The sequence below is a fragment of the Pteronotus mesoamericanus genome, unplaced genomic scaffold, assembly GCF_021234165.1.
Source record: "Pteronotus mesoamericanus isolate MK-2021 breed Mesoamerican mustached bat unplaced genomic scaffold, CSHL_Meso_final contig_100, whole genome shotgun sequence".
NCBI lineage: Eukaryota > Metazoa > Chordata > Mammalia > Chiroptera > Mormoopidae > Pteronotus > Pteronotus mesoamericanus.
Window position 1 is genome coordinate 13,941,334 of NW_026554999.1, and position 21,364 is coordinate 13,962,697.

General features: G+C 37.2%; 1 protein-coding gene and 1 pseudogene across 4 annotated transcripts in view; one reads left to right on the top strand and one right to left on the bottom strand.

Moving 5' to 3' along the window:
• The window catches only part of KLHDC1 (kelch domain containing 1), an 85,714-nt gene that overhangs the window by 18,927 nt on the left and 45,423 nt on the right, over nt 1–21,364 (top strand). For 3 of the 4 annotated variants that reach the window (XM_054593605.1, XM_054593673.1, XM_054593831.1), the window contains exons 5-6: nt 13,588–13,666; nt 19,115–19,198. In XM_054593605.1, the coding sequence (XP_054449580.1) occupies nt 13,588–13,666; nt 19,115–19,198 (163 nt within the window). The remainder of the gene's footprint in view (nt 1–13,587; nt 13,667–19,114; nt 19,199–21,364) is intronic. The other variant, XM_054593750.1, reaches the window with a different exon arrangement.
• LOC129071804 (NADH dehydrogenase [ubiquinone] 1 alpha subcomplex subunit 7-like) lies at nt 1,135–12,421 on the bottom strand (annotated as a pseudogene).

Genomic DNA, 21,364 nt, shown 5'->3' on the forward strand with positions numbered 1-21,364 from the left:
ATTTATAATTTTGTAATTATAAGTTTTATAAGTTTGCTAAGGCTGCTCTAACAAAGAACCATAAACTGAGTGGCTTAAACAACAGATTTATGTATTGTCTCAGTTCTGGAGGCTGGAAATCTGAGTTCAAGGTGTCAGCAGAATTGATTCCTTCTCTGGGTTTTTGAGGAAGAATTTATTCCATGCCTCTCTCCAAATTTCAGGTGATTATTGGCAGTCTTCGGTGTTATTTGGCATGTAGAACACTACTCCTGTCTCTGCTTCACTTTCACAATAGCATCTCCCTGTGTATACTTGTCTGTCTCATCTTACCTTGATTGCCTCTGTAAAGACCTTATTTTCAATTAAGGTCACATTCTGAGGTGTTGGGGATTAGGATTCAACCTATGAATTTTGGGAGGACACAATTCAACCCATAATAATAAATTTTGCCAATTTTTTCTCCATAGAAGTTGTGCTATTTTGCATTTCAGCAATGGAATGTTTATTTCTACACAGTCTTGCCAAGAATTTGTGGGCAAATTTAGGTTTTTTATTGTTTTGCTAACTGAGAAGTGATGTCTCAGTCACATTTGATTTTCATTAAGAACATGTTTTTGTGAGTTTGAATGTACTTTCATATATTTAAGGGAAATTTTTACTTCTTTTTCTCTGGACTGTTTGATCATGTCCTTCACTAATTATTCTCTGTTGTTGGCATTTATAATCTCAATTTCTAGGAGTTTCTATAGTTATGTATTAAAGAGATTAGTGTTTGTGCGATATAAAATTTTTTTCGTTTGTCACCATCTTTTGACTTTGCTTAAAAGTGTTCTCTGTATACATTAAACATCTTTTCAAAACTGTGATTTAGATACATTTATCAATAATTTATTTTGTGGCTTCTTGATTTTGAATCTTGATTGCAAAGCCTTTTTCCCCTCTAAGGTTATAATGTAATTCTCCCACATTTTCTTCTAGTGCGTTTTTAATTTAATTTTTGCATTTATTTATTTGTTTGTTTGTTTATTTTTACTGGAGAGCATGATATATTCGTTGTAAGTTAGGTCACACTCTCCCAGGAGGGAAGACAAGGAAGGGGAGGGAAAGCTCTCAGGTGAACCTGAGGGCACAGCCAGGTGGCCCAAAGCAGTGTCACAGGTAAGCCTGGTCTTGGGACAGCTCCCACCCCTGTGTGGGAGGAACTGGTGTCACTGCCATCTTCTCAGTGGCCGCCACAGCTGAACTCCCGGCTGGCTTGCCCGACACCAGCGCCTTGTGTGAGGACAGGACTACCGAGGGCGGCTTGGCGTCCTGGCGGCGGTCAGGAGAGCAGTAGGAATTGTTGGAGAGCTCGTGGCTGAGGCCCGCAGGTAGTTTGGGAGGAGGCCGGGCCGCTTGGTGACTGGTAACGCAGGTGCAACTTGGCCTGCAAGTCTCGCCCAGAGGCCCCGGTCCGTAGCCTCCGGATGCAAAGGGTGGCGACGCGATCTTCTGTCTTCGCTGAAGGGCGCCGGCAACGTCTTTCTACATTTAAATCATTAATTCATTTTGGGCCTTACGCTGTGAACAGTGTGAGATATGGATACGTGTTTATCTTTTTTGAGATGACTACCTCATCTCTCAGTTATTTCAGATGCCACTTTTATTATGTATTTACTAATTTTTTTGAAGTTTGGATCTATTTTTAGGTATTCTATTGATCTCTATTAATGCATCGATTCACTAGTTTAGAGATTGAAGCATTACAAAACATTTTTATAGAACTAGTACACCTTAATTGTCACAAAATGAGCACATATATAATTACTACCCAAATAAAGAAACAATATTATCAACACTCTACAAACCCTTACTATGTCCACTCCTAACAACTATGCTTAGACTCGTTTTCAAAGGAAATCATTATCCTAATGTCTAGCATCCTGTATTTATTCTTTTTCATTTTTTGTGTCATATATGGAATCCTATAGAATTTATCCTTTTACTCGCACTATATTTTTGAAATTCATCCATGATGTCTTATCTACTTATAGTTTGATTTCTTTCCTATATATTATTCTATTAAATACAATACTACACAGTATATTTATTCTATTGATATTTAGGTCATTTTCACGATTTTTTTTGAAGGTTGAAAATTGTTTTTTTTAAAAAGTTCCTTTTTAATTTTTAAAAGATTTTATTTTTAGAGGGGAAGGGAGGGAGAAGGAGAGGGAGAGAAACATCAATGTGTGGTTGTCTCTCATGCACCTGCTACTGGGGACCTGGCCCACAACCCAGGCAGGTGCCCTGACTGGGAATCAAACTGGTGACCCCTTGGTTCACAGACCAGCACTCAATCCACTAAAGCACACCAGCCAGGGCCATTTTCACTTTTTAATTCTTTGGAGTAATATTAATATTCTTCTGTGTATTTTGGTACATAAAGATATATATTTCTATTGAGTATGTATCTCATTCTCTTTGTGGTCTAATTTCATTTTAATATAGTATAATTTACCTATCTTTTCTTTATGATTAGTGCTTTTGTGTCCTAGCAACTTCTCATTCCCCAAGGTCCCAAAGATGTAAGTTATCTTCTAAAATATTTATTATTTTATTTTACCCATTCCTATACACAATCTACTCGGAATTGGTTTTTGTGTGTGATAAGAGGGAAGGGTCAGGTTTTTTATTTTTTTAATCCTCACCTGAGGATATATTTATTGATTTTAGAGAGAGAACGGGGTGGGGGGAGAGAGACAGAGAGAGAGATGTGAGAGAGAAACACTGATCAGTTGCCTCCTGTATGCATCCTGACTGGGACTGAGTCCACAACCTAGGTATGTGCCCTAAGTGGCAATTGAACCCGCAACCTTTTGGTGTAGGGCTGACACTCCAACCAACTGAGCCTCCTGGTCAGGGGAAGGATCAGGTTTTATTTTTCCATTTGGATAACCAACTGGACAGCCAGTTGATCCAGCAGCATTGATTGTCATGATCATACTTTCTCCTTTGCTCTGCAGTACCACTTTCACTGCAAGTTAAGTGTCCATATATAGAAGGGTATGTTTACTGACCAGAGGTCAAACCCACAACCTTGGCGTATCAGGACAAGACCCTAACCAACTGAGCGACCAGGCCAGGGCTAATTTGTATTTTTAATATATTTGTATTTCAGATATAAACCTTGCTTAGTTGTAACAAGTATTTCAGCATGCTGTTGCATTCTATTTGCCGACATACACAGAATTTTTGAAGTGGAGTAATGTATAACTTTGTCAATTTGTTTCTGGATGTTAAGTTTTTGTCATGTCAGTTTAGAAGAAGCATTATAGGACTGCAGCTTAAAATAAAACAGAACACTGAGCTTTGGGTAGGCTTTCATAAAGGTAATATATTTGTGGACAGTTAGGAGAAATGAAGTATGTTCCTGTAAGCCACTAGGCAAGGGTTTTCTACTTTTGTTTTTCCAGGAATTATTTGACCCCAAACCCACAAAGTATTTTTGGTTTCTTACAGTTTTTCTAGTTTGGGTATACAAGAAACTGGTAACAGTGGTTGCCCTATGTAGGAGAATTGAGTGACTGAGCATAGGAAGAAGACTGACTTTTACTATACTTTTTTAAAAAAGTCGTGGTAAAACATATAATAAAATTTGCCATTTTAGTCATATTTAAGTGTATAGTGCAGTGGCATTAATTACATTCACAGTCCTGTTCAACCATCATCGTTCTCTGGTTCTAAAACTTTTTATCGCTCTAAACCAGAAACTTTACTGCTGTTGTTTTCCCTAGGTATCTGTGGCAGGAAAATCTGGCAGTGCTCAAGTCCCTTGTATAAAATGGTGTGGTATTTGTTTATAACCTATGCACATCCTTAATGTACTTTAAATTATCTGTAGACTACTTAAAATATCTAATACAGTGTATATGCTATGTAAGTAATTGTTATGCTGTATTGTTTAGGAATAATGATTAAAAAAAAAGTCTGTAGGTGTTCAGTACAGATGCAACCATAGTAGACCATAACTACAGAGTACACATCAGCAGCAGACATCACTTTTTTCCCAAATATTTTTGGTTCACAGTTGGTTGAATTCACAGATGCAGAACTGACAGATACGGAGGGCCAACTGTACCCATTAAGCAATACCTCTCCCATTTCCCCTTCTCTCCAAACCCCGGTAACGTCTACTTCCTATCTTCACAAATATGCGTATTATAGGTATTTCATTTAAGTAGAATCATCCAATATTTGTTCTTTGATATCTGGCTTATTTCACTTAACAAAATGTTTTCAAAGTTCACTATGTTGTAGTATGTATCAGAACTTTATTCCTTTTATAAGTCAGAATAATATTCCATTGTATGTGTAGACTGCATTTTTGTTTACTGTTTATCAACACTTCGGTTGTTTCCATGTTTTAGCTATTGTGAATAATGCTGGTATGAACATTGGCTTGCAAGTATTGAGTCCCTGTTATGAATTCTTTGGAATGTATCTAAGAGTAGAATTGCTAGGTCATATGACAATTCTATGTTTAACTTTTTGAGGAAACACCAAACTGTTTTCCATAGTTGTTATGCTATTTTATATTTCCACTGGCAATGAACAAGCATTCCAATTTCTTCATAACCTCGCCCATACTTGGAATTTTCTGTTTCTGTTTTTACTTTTGTTCTTTGTTTCATTTTATAATAAGTATCATAGTGGGTATAAAATGATGCTCATTATGGTTTTAATTTGTATTTCCTCAGTGACTAATTATGTTGACTACCTATTCTTGTCCCTAGTGGCCATTTGTGTATCTTTAAACAAATGTCAATTCAAGTATTTTGCCCATTAAAAAAAAAATGAGTTGTTTCTCTTTTTTGTTGGTGATTTGTAATTCTTTACATATTTGGGTATTAATCCCTTGTCAGAGATATGTAGTGTTTTTTTTGTTGTTGTACTCTCAGTATGTGGCTGGCCTCATCAAATGATTTTAGGGATCTTCCCATTTTGGGGAAGAGTTTGAGAAGGATTGGTATTAATTCTTCTTCAAGTATTTAGTAGAATTCACAAGTGAAGTCATATGGTTCTGGGATTTTCTTTGTTGGGAGTTTTTTTTTTTTTTTTTTAAATTACTAGTTCAGTCTCCTTATTTGTTATAGAGGTTTATTTAGATTTTCTATTTCTTTGTGAGCCATTTCGGTAGTGCTGTCTCCAGGAATATTTCTGTTCATCTAGTTTATTCAATCTGTGGGCATGCAGTTTTCTATAGTATTCTCTTATAATCCTTTTTATTTCTGTGATGTTGATAATAATATCTTCTTTGTTATTTCTTTCCTTTTTTCTTAGCTTAGCTAAAGGTTTGTCAATTTTGTTGATCTTTTAAAAGAACCAACTTTTTTTTTTGTTTTTTCCTACTGTTTTTCTATTCCCTTTTAATTTTTATTCTTTCCTTCCTTTTGTATGGGTCTAGTTGTTTCTTTCTTTCTTTTCTTTTCTTTCTTTCTTTCTTTCTTTCTTTCTTTCTTTCTTTCTTTCTTTCTTTCTTTCTGTCTTTCTTTCTTTCTTTCTTTCTTCTCTTTCTTTCTCTCTTTCTTTCTCTCTTTTTCCTTAATGTGTACAGTTATATTATTAATTTGAGATCTTTCTTTTTAAAAAGTTCATAGGCATTTATACCTATAAATTCCTTTGAGCACTGCCTTCACTGTATCCTATAAGTGTTGTTGTATTGTATTTTCTTTTTTTATTCTTATTTATTCTATTACAGTTGTCCTAATTTTTCCACCTTTGCCTTCCTCCATCTAGGCCCATCCCTTACTCCCATAGTCCATCCCCACACCGTTGTCCATGTCCATGGGTCATTCATACATGTTCTTTGACTTCTCTCTTCCCCTTCTTTCCACCATTAGATTCCTCTTATAAGTGGTATCATATTTATCTTTCACCGACTGGCTTATTTCACTTAGCATAATATTCTCCAGCTCCATCCGTGCTGTCACAAAGGGTAGGAGGTCCTTCTTTCTTTCTGCTGCATAGTATTCTATTGTATAAATGTATCACAGTTTTTTGATCCACTCATTTACTGATGGGCACTCAGGCTGTTTCCAGCACTTGGCTGTTGTAAATTGTGCTGCCATGAACATAGGGGTGCATAAATCCTTTTGAATTAGTGATTTGGGTATATTCCCAGCAGTGGAATAGCTGGGTCAAAAGGCAGTTCCATTTTTAATTTTTGGATGAAATTCCATACTATTTTCCACAGAGGCTGCATCAGTCTGCATTCCACCAATAGTGCAGTAAGGTTCCCCTTTCTCCACATCCTCGCCAGCGCTTGATGTTTGTTGATTAATTAGTGATGGCCATTCTGACAGGCATGAGTTCATATCTCATTGTTTTAATTTGCATCTCTCTGATGGCTAGTGATGTTGAACATTTTTCCATATGCCTAGGGGTCATCTGTATGTCTTCCTTGGAGAAGTGTCTATATGGTCCCTCTGCCAATTTTTGATTGGATTCTTTGATTTCCTGGAGTGGAGTCGTATGAGTTCTGTATATATTTTGGAGATCAAACCCCTGTCCGATATATCATTGGCAAATATGTTCTCTCACACAGTCGGTTCCCTTTTCATTTTGATGATGGTTTCTTTAGCTGTGCAAGAGCTTCTTATTTTGATGTAGACCCATTTGTTTATTTTTTTTCCTTTATTTCCCTTGCCCTAGGAGATATATTGTCAAAAATATTGCAATGTGGGATATCTCAAATTTTTACTGCCTTTGTTTTCCTCTAGGACTTTTATGGTGTCATGACTTAAATAAGTCTTTTATCCATTTTGAGTTTATGCTGGTGTATGGTGTAAGTTGGTGGTCTAGTTTCATTTTTTTGGCATGTACCAGTCCAGTTCTCCAAACACCATTTATTGAAGAGGCTATTTTTACTCCATTTTATGCTCCTGCTCCATTTGTCAAATACTAAGTGACCATAGAGACATGGATTTAATTCTGGGCTCTCTGTTCTGTTCAATTGATCTATGTGTCTGTTTTTATGCCAGTACCAGGCTGTCTTGATTACAGTGAATTTTAGTTTAGTTTGATAACAGGTATTGTGATCCCTCCTACTTTGTTCTTCTTTCTCAAGATTGCTGTGGTTATTAGCGGCCTTTTTTGGTTCCATATAAATTTTTGAAGTATTTGTTCTAGATCTGTCAAATATGCCATTGGTATTTTAATAGCAGTTGCATTGAACTTATAAACAGCCTTGGATAGTATGGACATTTTAATAATGTTAATTCTTCCAATCCATGAACAGGGTATATGCTTCCCTTTGTTTGTATTTTCCTCAATTTCTTTCTTCAGTGTTCTATAGTTTTCTGAGTACAGGTCTTTTACCTCCTTGGTTAAGTTTATTCCTAGGTACTTTTTTGTTTTTTTGCTTTAGTAAATGGGACTTTTTCTTAGTTTCTCTTTCTGAGAGTTCATTGTTGTTGTACAAAAATGCTATCAGTTTCTGAATATTGACTTTATATCCCACTGCTTTGCCAAATTCACTTATTAAGTTGAGTAGTTATAAGGTTTTCTGTGTATACTATCATGTTGTCTGCAAATCATGACAGTTTTACTTCCTCTTTTCCAATTTGGATGCCTTTAATTCTTCTTCTCATCTGATTGCTGTGGCTAGAACTTCCGGTACTATGTTGAATAAGAGTGGTAAGAGCAGACAGCCTTGTGTTGTTCCTGATCTTAAGGAAAACACTTTTAGTTTTTGCCCAGTGAGTATGATGTTGGTAGTAGGTTTTTCATATATGGCCTTATATATGTTGGGGTATGCTCCCTCTATTCCTGCTTCACTGAGTGTTTTTTATCATAAATGGATGCTGGCTTTTGCCAAATGCTTTTTCTGTATCTATTGATTTGATCATGTGATTTTTGTCTTTCTTTTAGTTTATTTGATGCATCATATTTACTGATTTGCAAATATTGTACCATCCTTGCATTCCTGGAATAAATCCCATTTAATCATAGTGTACAATCCTTTTAAGTATTGTTGGATCCAGTTTGCTAGTTTTTTGTTGAGGATTTTCGCATCTATATTCATCAGAGATACTGGCCTGTAGTTTTCTTTCTTCATTGTGTGTTTATCTTTACTTGGTTTTGGGATTAGGGTAATACTGGCCTCATAAAAAGAGTTTGGGAGTCTTCCCTTTTCTTGAATTTTTTTGATATTTGGTAAAATTTGCTTGTGAAGCCATCTGGTCCAAGGCTTTTGTGTGTCAGTGGTTTTTTGATTACTGCTTAAGTTTTCTAGTTGTTAGTGGTCTATTCAGGTTTTCTCTTCTTCCTGATTCAATTTTGGAAGATCATATGTTTCTGGAAACTTCTCCATTTCACCCAGGTTGTCCAATTTCTTGGCATATTGTTGTTCATAGTAGTTTCTTACAATCCTTTGTATTTTTGTAGTGTGAGTTGTTTTTTCTCCACTTGCATTTCTGATTTTATTTATTTGGGTCCTCTTTTTTTCTTGATGAGTCTGGCTAACTGTAAATTTTGTTTATCTCTTCAAAGACCCAGGAGCTGGATTCATCAATTCTTTAGATTGTTTTTTTAGTCTGTAATTAATTCTGCTCTGATCTTGATAATTTCCTTCCTTCTGCTTGCTCTGGGCTTTGTTTGTTGTTCCTCTAGTTCTCTTAGATTTAATATTCAATTGTTTATTTGAGATTCTTCTATCTTCTTTAGGCAGGCCTGAATCCCTGTGAACTTCCCTCTCAGTATTGCCTTCATTGTGTCCCATAGGTTTTTGGTTGTTCTGTGTTCTTTTTTTGTTTCCAGAACTTTTTGACTTCTTCCTTAATCTCATTGTTAACCCATTCATTATTTCATAACCTGTTATTCAGCCTCCATATCTTTGAATATTTTTGAGTTTTTTTTCTTGATGTTCATTTCTAGTTTCAAGCCATTGTGATCTGAGAAGGTGCTTGGTATGATCTCAGTTTTCTTGAATTTGTTGAGGCTTGTTTGTGTCCACCATGTGGTCTGTCTTTGAGAATGATCCATGTGCATTTTGTGTATTTTACTTCTTCTGAAATGTTCTATAAATATCAATTAATTTCTTTTGATCTAGAGTGTCATTCAATTCTGCAATATTTTTGTTGATTTTTTGTTTGGAAGTTCTATCCATTGTTAACAGTGGGGTGTTAAAATCCCCTACAAATGACTGCACTACTGTCTATCGCTTTCTTAAAGTCCTCCAATATTTTCTTTATATATTTAGGTGCATCTATATTGGGTGCATATATGTTTACAAGAGTTATTTCTTCATGTTGGACTTCTCCCTTAAGTATTATGAAGTGACTTTCTTTGTCCCTTGTTATGGCCTTTGTTTTGAAGTCTCTTTTGTCAGATATAAGTATTACTATCCCAGATTTTTTTTCATGTCCATTTGCGTGGAATAATTTTTCCATCCCTTCACTTTTGGCCTGTGTAGACCTTTGTTCTGAGGTGGGTCTCTCGTAGACAGCATATATGTGGGTCATGTTTTCTTATCCATTCAGCTACCCTATGTCTTTTGATTGGGGCATTTAATCCATTTACCTTTAAGACTATTATTGATAGGTATTTGGTCATTGCCATTTTCTCTTTGTACTGGTGTTCTCTCTCTCTGTCTCTCTCTGTATTTCTTCTACTTAAAGCAGTCCCTTTAACATCTTTTGCAGTGCTTGCTTGATGGAGATGTACTCTTTAGCCTTCTTTTGTCTGGGAAGCTCTTAATTTCACCCTCCATTTAAAATGAGAGCCTTGCTGGATAGAGTAGTCTTGGTTGCAGATTCTTGTTTTTCATTACTTGGAATATGTCGTGCCAATATGGCTTCTAGTGTTTCTGTTGAGTAATTAGCTGATAACCTTATCAGAGCTCCCTTGTATGCTACTAGCTGTTTCTCCCTTGCTGCCTTAAGATTCTCTCTTTGCCTTTTAAGTTTGCCATTTTGATTGTAATGTGTCTTGGAGTGAACCTCTTTTGGTTAATATTGATTGGGACCCTCTGTGCTTCTTGGACTTGTGTGACTTTTTCCCTCACCAAGTTAGGGAAGTTCTGCAGCATTATGTTTTCAAAAAGTTTCTCTATCCCTTGCTTTTTTTTTCCTCCTCCTGGTATCCATATTATTTGAATATTATTATGTTTCATGTTGTCCCAAAGCTCCCTTAGACTATCCTCATTCTTTGAGTCTTTTTTCATTTTGTTGCTCTGTAGTTTTTGCTACCTTGTCTTTGACTCGCTGATTTGATCCTCTGCTTCGTTTGGCCTGCTTTTAATTCCTTCTAGTGTGTTCTTCATTTCAGATGTTGCAGTCTTCATTTCCATCTGGTTCTTGTTCAAGGTTTCTATGTCCTTTTCCATGTGGATGTAGGTCCCACTAAGTTCCTTGTAGCTCTCACTAAGTTCCTTGAGCATCCTTATAACCATTACTTTGAACTCTATGATAAGCTGCTTGCCCCAATTCTGCTTACTTCTTTTTCTGGATATTCCTCTTTTCCTTTTGTTTGGGGGTTGTTTCAATGTCTCCCTATTTTAGCTGTCTCTTTGTGTTTGTTTCTATGTATTAAATTGATTTGTTTTGACTGGTGGAGTGGCTTTGTGTGGTACGAGTCCTGGGGAATCCAGTGGTGCAGACCTTTTGATCTCTCAGTCTGGATGCTCTAGGAATGCCCTCTGTGTTGGTTATATAGGCTCTCCTGTTGTATTTGGGTCCTTATTATTACTTGCCCATTCATTGGGGGAGCTCCCCTCCATCTTGCTGGCTAAGAGGCTCAACCCCCACCATGTGTTTTACATTGTTGTATAGGTGCTGGTAGAACAAAGCAAAACAACACAGAACAACACCAAAACAAGCAAACCCCCTGCCCACCACAGCAATATTAACAACAAGAGAGCAAAGAATAATAAAAGCAAAGATAGAAATATAATAGTAGGGAACAGGGAAAGGGAAAAATATGAGACCAAAGGAAAGAAAAATGATTATGAGAGGAGAAAGGGGAAGAGAACCAAATACTCATAAGGAATTGAAAGAGGAAAATGGAGAAAAGGAACCCAGTAAAGATAACAAAAATAATAAATGTTTTATTATATTTTCATTTTCATTTATTTCAAGGTAGCTTTTAATTTTACCTGTGACTTTTTTTCCACCCATTGGTTGACAGGTTATATTTTTCCTTTTAGCACTTTAAAGATTTTATTACTTTGCCCTTTGGCCTCCATTTTTCTAGTGAGAAATTCCCTCTCATTTGTGCTTTTGTTCCCTTGTATGTCTTTTGTTTCTCTGAGTTTTCTTTACCTCTTCTTTATTTTTGCTATTTATTGATTTGATTAAAACATGCCTAAATGTACTTCCCTTTGTGTTTATCCTGCTTGGAGTGTGTTGAGCTTCTGGAGTTGGTGGATCTATATCTTTCATCAGTTTAGGAAGTTCTTAGTAATTTTCAAATATTTCTTGTATACATTTACTTGTCTCTCTTTCTTTTGGGATTCCTATTATATGCACATTAGGCCATTTGATGCTGTTCTAAGAACTTGGGCTCCCTGTCCCCTCCTCTGCTCTATTTTTTTTTCCTCTTTCCTTTATTTTGGATATTTTTTATTGACCTATTGACCTGTCTTCAAGTTCACTAATATTTTTCATTGCTATGTCCATTTTGCTGTTAAGCCTACCTAGTGAATTCTTTATTTCTGACATCTTATTTTCCATTTTTAGCATTTCTGTTTATTTTTTTTATTATTCCATGTCTTTGCTGAAATTACCGAGTTCTTCCTGCATGTTGTCCACCTTTTACAAAGTAGGTTGTTAAGCAGTTTTATCATAATTATTTTAAAGGCCATTTCTAATTCCAGTATCTCAGGCATCTAGGGGTCAGCTTATTTTGACTCTTTCTTCTCTTGATCATGGGTCACTTTTTTTGCCTTTTTGTGTATCTTGTAATTTTTAAAAATCATATGCCAGACATTTCTGTGAAAGAATAGTAAATATCAGAATATGTAAATGATATTTGTCACCAGAAAAGGACATGCTCTTCTCTTTTTAGGCTGGTAGAATGGAAGCGGTGTCAGTATAATCTGTATAAACGTAAGTTGACTTATGTTTGGACTATGTTACAGTTTTAGCTTGATTCAATATTACCACTAGTTTCAAATGCTTTGAGGCAGAATCTAGATTTTCCTTTGTAGGGTTACATGAGCACTAGCACTTGCCCGAAGATTTTCAGCTGAGTTTCACAACTGAGTTCCCACCTCTCTGAAGTGTGGGAGATCTTTCCTTGTTGTATAGCCTCATTGGTGGGTCTTTGAGTCACTAGGAAGTTTTCTTTGCTCCCATTCCCAGTGTATGTTTTCTGTACCTTGGGAGATCTCTTTTAGCCTTGCACCTCCTCTTCTGACCTTTAGGGGGCAGTCGCCCTGTATGCCATAATGGTTTGGCATGCTTCTAAGGTGTTTCCTTCTGATCTCCTGCCCTGATTCCACACTTCAGTAGCTGAAAGCTCAGGTTTTCTCAAGGAGGTTTGCTCAGCTCTCCTTTATTTCCAACTGCTGGTAACTAACCCTGCGCCCTCTCTAAAGACTATGCAAAAGAATTGTTGAGTGGGTTCAAACTCCCTCTGTGCCTGAATTTTTAATTTGCCATGCTAGCCTACATGTCGATTTTAAAATTTTGGGTTGTCTCTTTTACAAACCCTGTCTGTGCTGAATTCTCCCTCCTCTTGCTGTTACACCAGAGATGAAAGTAGCCGTGAGTCTCTTCTCTCTTACTGAGAGCTTGTCACTTCCTGGAATTAGTTCATTTAGGTCTCTTTGTTCCATTTGCCCTTTGACTTTTTTAAACTATGGTTTTGTAGTTTACAGTCACACACCACTTAATTAATGATAGGAATACAGTCTGAGAAGTGTGTTGTTAGGCAATTTTGTCATTGTACAAATATCATAGAATGTTATTTATGGAAACCTAGATCGTGTAACAGCTAGGCTATATGATACAGCCTACTGCTTCTAGGCTACAAGTCTGTACGGCATGTTACTCTACCAAAAAAATGAGATTAAATCAAGCACATGAGAAAATGATGCAATTAACAGAGTAGATAAACACAAGATACATGAAGCTGCTGCTCGCATAAATCAGCAAACCATTTTACAGCAAAGTTATTTTTAATAATTAGAGTATATTCTAAAATCATGATGGAAAGGATAGCATAGTATATACATAAACCATTAACATAGATGTTTATTGTTATGATCAAGTATTATGTACAATACTTATCAAGTATCATATACTATATTTGCTATTCTTTTGTACACCAGGCAGCACAGTAGATTTGTTACCAGCATCACCACAAACATGTGAGCAATGCACTGCACTGCATTATGATGGCTGTGACATCACTAGGTGATAGAGACTTTTTTTAGCTCCATTATGATCTTATCGGACCACTGTTAAATGTGCAGTTTGTCGTTGACTGAACTGTTTTTATACAGAACATGAATGTACCTGGCTTGTTTAGGTTGTTAGGGCGAGAGAAATGATCTCATTGAAATTTTTATGAACAAAATGGAAGTGAACTTCTAAAATGTGTATTTTTGTATTTGTTTTTCAGATTAATATATTTTGGTGGCTATGGGTGTAGGAGACACAATGAACTCCAAGACTGTTTTGATGTTCATGATGCATCTTGGGTAAGAGTAATCACTGCTAACATTTCCCTCTAATTTAGTATTACCTTTAAGTTTTTAGAAATAATGAGCCCACTCTTTCCCATTTTAATTTGCTGTAATTGACACTATGAAAAAATGTGTTTTCTCACTTTCGAATTTAGATTCAATTGAAGGAGGTTCTCTCACCTTCATGGCTACTGGAAAAGTAATTTCTTTTTTTACATAGTTAATTACTTATACCTGCTTTTATTAGACAAGTGGAGGCTTTAGCACAACTTAGAACAACTTTGTTCATAGGTAACCAGAATGGCTATTGTTGACATACACCTGCTTTTAGATATAGGTACTAGAACCATGCAGCTTTGATGGGCTTTCACAGGAGTAAGTTGATAGTGATATTACCTCTCCTACTTATTCTTACTGGTTATAGAATAAACTATTATTAATGAAAGTCATAACTTGTAAAAATGAAATCTTTTAAAGATAACTTTAAAAATCATTGATTCAAGGCCAAGATGCACAGTTACTCTTTTGTTTTACCTTTTACTAGCATACACTATTATTGTACATTATTAACCTATATAAACATTTTGTATATATATCTTTATATATGGGTATTTTTTAATTCTCCCTGTATTTACACAGTTTTCTAGCTTTTAATATAAAATATCTGTAAAGCTTTGCTACTTACAGTACTACTGATAATTTTCAGACATGTAACTTCCCATTGTTTATAACTGTTTTTACTCATCAGTGAAATCTCTCATTTTTTCTCTCCTAGTACAGTTAGGCTAATAATCAGGTCCTGAAATTTTTGGTGTACAGTAGATTATTTTCCCCTGGTACATTTTTAAAAATTTATTTATTGTTGTTCAGTTACAGCTCTCCCGCCATTTTCTCCATTGCTCACCCCTACCCCATCCCTGCCCACTCACATAGTCAGTCCCCTGCTGTTGTCCATGCCCACGAGTCCTCTATTCGTGTTCCTTTGCTTGCCCCTTTCCCTTCTTTCCCCTGTTATCCCTCTCGCCCCTACCATCTGGTCACTGTTAATTTGTTCTTTATTTCCAAGTCTCTGGTTCTGTTTAGCTCATTTCTTTGTATTGCTGATTAGGTTCCACTGATAGGTGAGATCATATAGTATTTGTCTTTCACTGCTTGGCTTATTTCATTTAACATAATGCTCTCCAATTCCATCCATGCTGTCTTGAAGGGTAGGAATTCCTTCTTTCTTTCTGCTGTGAAGTATTCCATTGTGTAAATGTACCACAGTTCTATGATCCACTCATTTACTAAAGGGCACAGGCTGTTTCTAGCACTTGGCTATTGTAAATAATGCTGCTGTGAACATTGAGGTGCATAGGTCCTTTTGAATTGGTGATTCAGGATTCTTAGGGTATAGTCTCAGCAGTGGGATTGCCGAATCAAAAGACGGTTCCATCTTTAGGTTTTTTGAGGAAATTCCATACTGTTTTCTACAGTGGTGCACCAGCCTGCATGCCCACCAACAGTGCACTAGTTGGAATTACTGTTACTTGGAATATTTCTTGCCATTCCCTTCTGGTTTTTAGGGTTTCAGTTGAGAAATGAGCTGCTAGCCATATCAGGGCTCCCTTGTATAATACTATCTCTTTCTCCCTTGCTGCTTTTAAGATTCTCTCTTTGTCTTTAAAATTTGGCATTTTAATTATGATGTGTCTTGGAGTGGGCCCCTTTGGGTTCATCTTAATTGGAACCCTTTGTGCTTCCCGAACTTGCATGACTTTTCCCTTCTCTAGGTTGAGGAAGTTTTCCGTCATTATTTTTTCAAACAGGTTTTCTCTCCCTTGCTCCTATTCTTCTCCTTCTGTTATTCCTATCATTGGAATGTTGTTGCATTCATGTTGTCCTGAATTTCCCTTAAGCTATCCTTATATTTATTGAGTCTTTTTTCATGCTGTTGCTATACCTGGGTATTTCTCTGTACCTTGTCTTCCAGCTTGCTGATCTGGTCCTCTGCTTCATCCAGCCTGCCTTTAATTCCATCTAGTGTATTTTTTATTTCAGATATTGTATTCTTCATTTCTTCCTTGCTCTTGTTTATACTTTCTATCTCCTTTTTCATGCCATTGTAGTTCTCACTCAGTTCCTTATAGTTGTCATTGAGTTCCTTGAGCATCCTTATAACTATTTTTTTGAATTCTATGTCTCATAAGTTGCTTGCCTCAATTTATTTAGCTCTTTTATTGGGGGTTCTTCCATTCATTTTGATTGGGGGCTCTTTGTTTGCCTCCCCATTTTAGGTGACTCTTTTTGTTTGTTTCTGCATTTCATAGTGCTCTGCTTTGCGTGCCTGTCTTGATGGGGTGGGCTTCTGTGGTACGAGTTCTGTGGGACTCAGTGGTGCAGTCTCCTTGATCTCCTTGTATGGAACCCCTAGGGTTGCCCTTTCTTCTGTTTGCGTGAGCTCTCTTGTTGTATTTGGGTTTTACTTGTTGGTGGCTTCTCCCCTCCAGTGGGCTTAGTGGTAGTTACAACTCCCACCTTGTCTTGTATGCTGCTGTACATGTGTTGGTTAACGAAGCAGTGTTACCAGACCACCAAACCTACGCCAGCAAAAAGAACCCCCCTACCACATCAGCAATCTCAACTGCAATTGAGTGAAATTAATAAAAGTGAAGAGAGATTACAGATATTATATGATATGACAAAGGGAATATGAGATGACTAAAAGAGGAGAAAATATTACTGAGTGACTGAAAGAGGGAGGAGAATTGATAGGAGTAGGGATAGAACCAAGGCAAAAAAAAAAAAAAAGAGCACAAAAGTTAAAACGTACACAAAAGGGCAATGGGAACAATGGGATAAGAAAAGGTAAGAGTATACTATTAGGTTTGAAGTAAATTTGAAAAAATATTAGACCAACAGGAGCAAAATTGCAGAAAAACTGCAGCAGGGTCTGTAGCAATGACAGCTGAATGAAGTTTAATAAAGGTGGAACGGGAATAAGAATAATTGTACAAAAGCAAAAAGTGAATATGAGATATATTGTAAAAAAAATTGATTTTGAGAGGATGGGGGAAGCAAACTAATAAGAATAAGGAGTAAAGCTCAGGTTGAGAGAGGGCAAAAAATGAAATAAAATTCGTCACTCAGCTGATTATGGGTGGGGGAAGGCAAAATGGAGTAAGATGGGGAGAGTATTCTATGGGACTTAAAGTACAAACAAATAGTGAACAAATATGAGTTCCATTGGGAAGTACAGCAATAACTGTGGTATTTCACCCAATTGGCCACTGTTTATAAAAGGTGGAAAAAAATAAGACTCGTATAAGAGGGGAAAAAGAATGTGTGCTGACTTAAGAAAGAAGAGCACTTACATGAGGTTAGATGGAGGAGAAATAGTGAGTCTAAGGTACAGGAACATGGCATAGTGAGAGAAAAAGTAAAGTTTACAACAACAGTAATAAAGCTCAGGAAGATGGCAAAATGGATTAGGACCGAGGAAGGGTGCTATGTGGGATTTGGAATACCAATAATATGATAAAAAATATGTAACCTGAATGAAAAGAATGAAAAGTAAAATACCAACAGTAGTGAGTTTTCTGGAACACAAGTGAAGTGACAAAAGAAAAATTAAAATTCAGTATGAAAAGGAGAAAAACAAACAAAACAAACAAAAAAACCCTTAAAAAGTCATAAAAAGAAATGAAAAGAATATGCAAGTCCTGATGAAGAGCAAGGTGAAATTTGTCCCAGCTGTTGGTGTTCGCCTTCTGACTTCTTTCTGGACCTGTCTCTGATTTTCTCTCAGCTGCAGGTCTTACTCTCTTACTCTTGGGGAAAAAAAAATGCCCCCAGCTGGTTGTTAAGCCTGCTCGGCAAGTTTTTCAGATCTTCCTGGCTCTTGCAGGCCATGTGGCGGCCATGTGGCGTTGGGCTCAGTTTTCCCTTTCTGACGGTCTGGCAAGAAAGGGGGCTCAGTCTGGGCTACAATAATCACAGCTGCCCAGTTTCCAGTCCACAGCCCTTGGAGCACTGTGTGGCCTACGCTCTCCACTCTGCCCAGTTGTGACAGGCTGGCACTGATAAATCACCTCACTTTGCATGCCTTTGATCAGTCTGTGGGGTTTACTGAGTGGGAGCAAGTTACACCCACAATCCTCCCTCCTTGTTGGCCGGGCAGCTGTGGGTAGTAGGTCCCTGCCCAGTGTGCCTCAGTTCCCGTTTTGAAAAATATCTCTGTGGGGTCCGCTGCTGCTCTGACCCATTATCCGGCTTTCCACACACTCCAACTCTCTGGCAAGTCTAGAGTCTATCTCACTCATGGCCAGTCTCAGCCCACATCTTCTCCCAGTTCCAGGGGCTGCTTGGATCCCCCTCACTTTCTGACATTGTCCCGGCCAGCAACTGCTGCCCCAGCGTAGGTGCACCTCTGCCAGCAGTGTGGTTGTTTGCTGCCGCTTCTGCCCACCACCCCACCCTGTGTCTTTACATGTTCCAGTCTCTCCTGGTGCTGGTCTATGATTTCGCCGCTGTGGGAGAGGAGGCAGCTATTACTAACCCAGATCTTCTCCGATGTTATCCCTGCTGCCCCTGCGCTTTCTGGTGCCATGCCCGGGGACTTTCCTCATCTGCCCCTAAAACCTCTTTACCACCTGTTTTGAGGTGTCCTCTGCACACTTTGGCTTCCAAACTTCAAATTGGCTAACCTTCTGTTGGCTCTTCACTTTGTTTCTCAGATGACCAGCTAAATGTCCCAGTTGGGTGCACAAGCAAGTGGGCTCAGCTCCCACCTACTTTGCCACCATCTTCTGAGTCTGGTGTACAGTGGATTTTTATTGTTTAGATTCTAAACTGTAATTTTTTTAGTTTGACAAGTCCTGACAAAAGTGATGTGTTTCTGACATAAAACATAATTCTGGCACAGAAGTAACCTGTGATAGAGGATTTTAACAATCTGGAATGTGCTAAACGCAATATAACTGCTAAATCTTTGCCTTGCCAACAAATTTGTCTCTTAGAAGACAAAGAGGAAAATTAGTATAAGTTTGACCTCTAAGAGCAGATTGCTTGGTTAAGTAGAAGTGGTTGGGACTTTTTTGAGAAAGGGACCATAGTCCCCTAACGTTTATAATACCAAAGATTAGGGTTACTGAGTACGTACTTTAGAAAAACAGACTTCAAAATGTAAACATCATTGTGTCCTCTGCAATTTTAAAAGAGACAATCTTTTGAGGGAATTGGAAAATTGTTAACAAGTAAGTTATAACTGCAGGCTATACTCTGAGAAGAAAAGTTGCCAGGGGATGCTGCTCTGGTCTGGGGACCATACTTTGTGAGCCACTGGTACCTGCATTAGCTTTATGAATATGGTAACAACTCCATTTTTGTAAAGGTGCCTATTATTTCACTAGTTAATGTGCAATGAAGCTATAACAATCTAAAAGTTATAAAATCTTTTAAATATTTAAAAAAATCTTGTTTTAGGAAGAGCAAATATTCTGGGGATGGCATAATGATGTTCATGTCTTTGACACAAAGACAAAGAGCTGGTTTCAACCAGAAATTAAAGTAAGTATTGTAAATCATTACCTTTATATATTTGTTGATACATTTAAAATATATTTTTACTATGCTTTTGGACTTTAATAATTGAGTTTGTAATCACATACAAAGGGGTTCTCAAGTACTGTCACTAATCATATTTTTCTCCTGGTTAGCTAAGGGTTTTCTGGAAAAATCTTGCAAAGAGGTGCTATCATCATTGTTTACCTACTACTCTGATGCCCTGATTTAAGGAAGGTTCTTTTTAGAAAGTCCTTTTGTAGCCAAATTCAGAATTTTTAAAAGCCCATGTTTCAGGAACCCTTGAGATCAGGACTGCATGCAGTTGTAGCTTAATAATGTAAAAATACATTATTAATACTCTTTCATGTGCTTTGTCAAGAGCATGATTGGCCAGGCCTACCCCTTGGGGAGCAGGGTACTGTGACTGATAAACTCACCAGAACTATGCAGAACTGAGTGTTGAACAGGAAAAAACAAAATTGTCTGCTAATATGTATACATGACTAAAATTCCTTGTAGTCTAACTACTGATGGAAGTGATAGGAGGCTCTCTGTAAACTAATGTTACAAGGTAAGACCCTTCTTAGCCTCCTCTTTTTCCAGGCTGTGTATTTCAGGTTTCCAGTCCCCTTCTGTCCACTTCACCCCATTTCTACTTTTAGAACTGATCAACTGGCAGTCATTTATACTTGATTAAATTTTCCTTCAGTCAGCACATGAATTTTAAGATTTGTGTCTTTTATTTATTTTTAATCATATCTTATTGATTATGCTATTACAGTTGTCCTGATGTTTTTCCCCTTTGCCCCACTCCACCCCACACCCCCCCACTCTCTCTGGCAATCCCCCCACCATTGTTCATGTCCGTGGATCATGCATATAAGTTCTTTAGCTACTCCGTTTCCTATACTGTTCTTTACATCTCCATGGCTATTCTGTAACTACCTATTTGTACTTCTTAATCCCCTCACCTCTTCATGCATTCCCCCAAACCCCCCACCCATCTGGCAACCATCAAAACTACATCCATGATTCTGTCTCTATTCTTGTTTGCTCAGTTCGTTTTTTAGATTCAATTGTTGATAGATATGTATTTTTAGCAATTTATTGTTCATAGTTTTCATCATCTTTTTCTTAAATAAGTCCCTTTAACATTCATATAATAATGATTTGGTGATGATGAACTCCTTTAGTTTTTTCTCATCTGGGAAGCTCTTTATCTGTCCTTCGATTCTAAATGATTGCTTTGCTGGGTAGAGCAATCTTGGCTGTAGGTCCCTGCTTTTCATGACTTCGAGTATTTCTAGCCAAACCCTCCTAGCCTGCTAAGTTTCTTTTAAGAAATCAGCTGACACTCTATGGTAACTCCCCTGTAGGTAACTAACTTATATTTTCTTGCTGCTTTTTAAGATTCTCTCTTTACCTTTAACCTTTGGCATTTTAATTATGATGTTTCTTGAAGTGGGTCTCTTTGCATTTATCTTGTGTGGAACTCTTTGTGATTCCTGGACTTGCATGTCTATTTCCTTCACCAAATTAGGGGATTTTTCTTCATTATTTTTTCAAACAGATTTCCAATTTCTTGCTCTTTCTCTTCTCTTTCTGGCATCCCTATAATGTGAATTTTAGACCTCTTGAAGTTGTCCCAGTTGCTGCTTAAACTATCCTCATTTTTTTTTTATTCTTTTTTCTTCTTCTTGTTCTGATTGGTTGTTGTTTGCATCCTATGTTCCAAATGATTGGTCTGATTCTCAGCTTCATCCATTCTACTATTGTTTCCCTGTAAATTATTCTTTATTTCAGTTAGTGTATCCTTTGTTTCTGACTGGATCTTTTTTATGTTGCTGCAGTCCTCACTAATGTCCTAGAGCATCCTTATAACCAGTTTTGAACTCTGCATCTAATAGATTGTTTACCCCATTTTGTGTAATTCTTTTTCTGGAGTTTTTATCTGTTCTTTCATTTGGGCCATTTTTTTGTCTTTTCATTTTAGCAGCCTCCTTGTGTTTGTTTCTATGTGTTAGGTAGAGCTGCTATGACTCCCTGTCTCGGTAGTGTGGCCTAGTGTAGTAGGTGTCCTGTAGGATCCAGTGGCTTAGCCTTCCGTATCACCCAAGCTGAGTACTCAAGGTTTGCCCTTTGTGTGGGCCGAGTACACCCTCCTCTTGT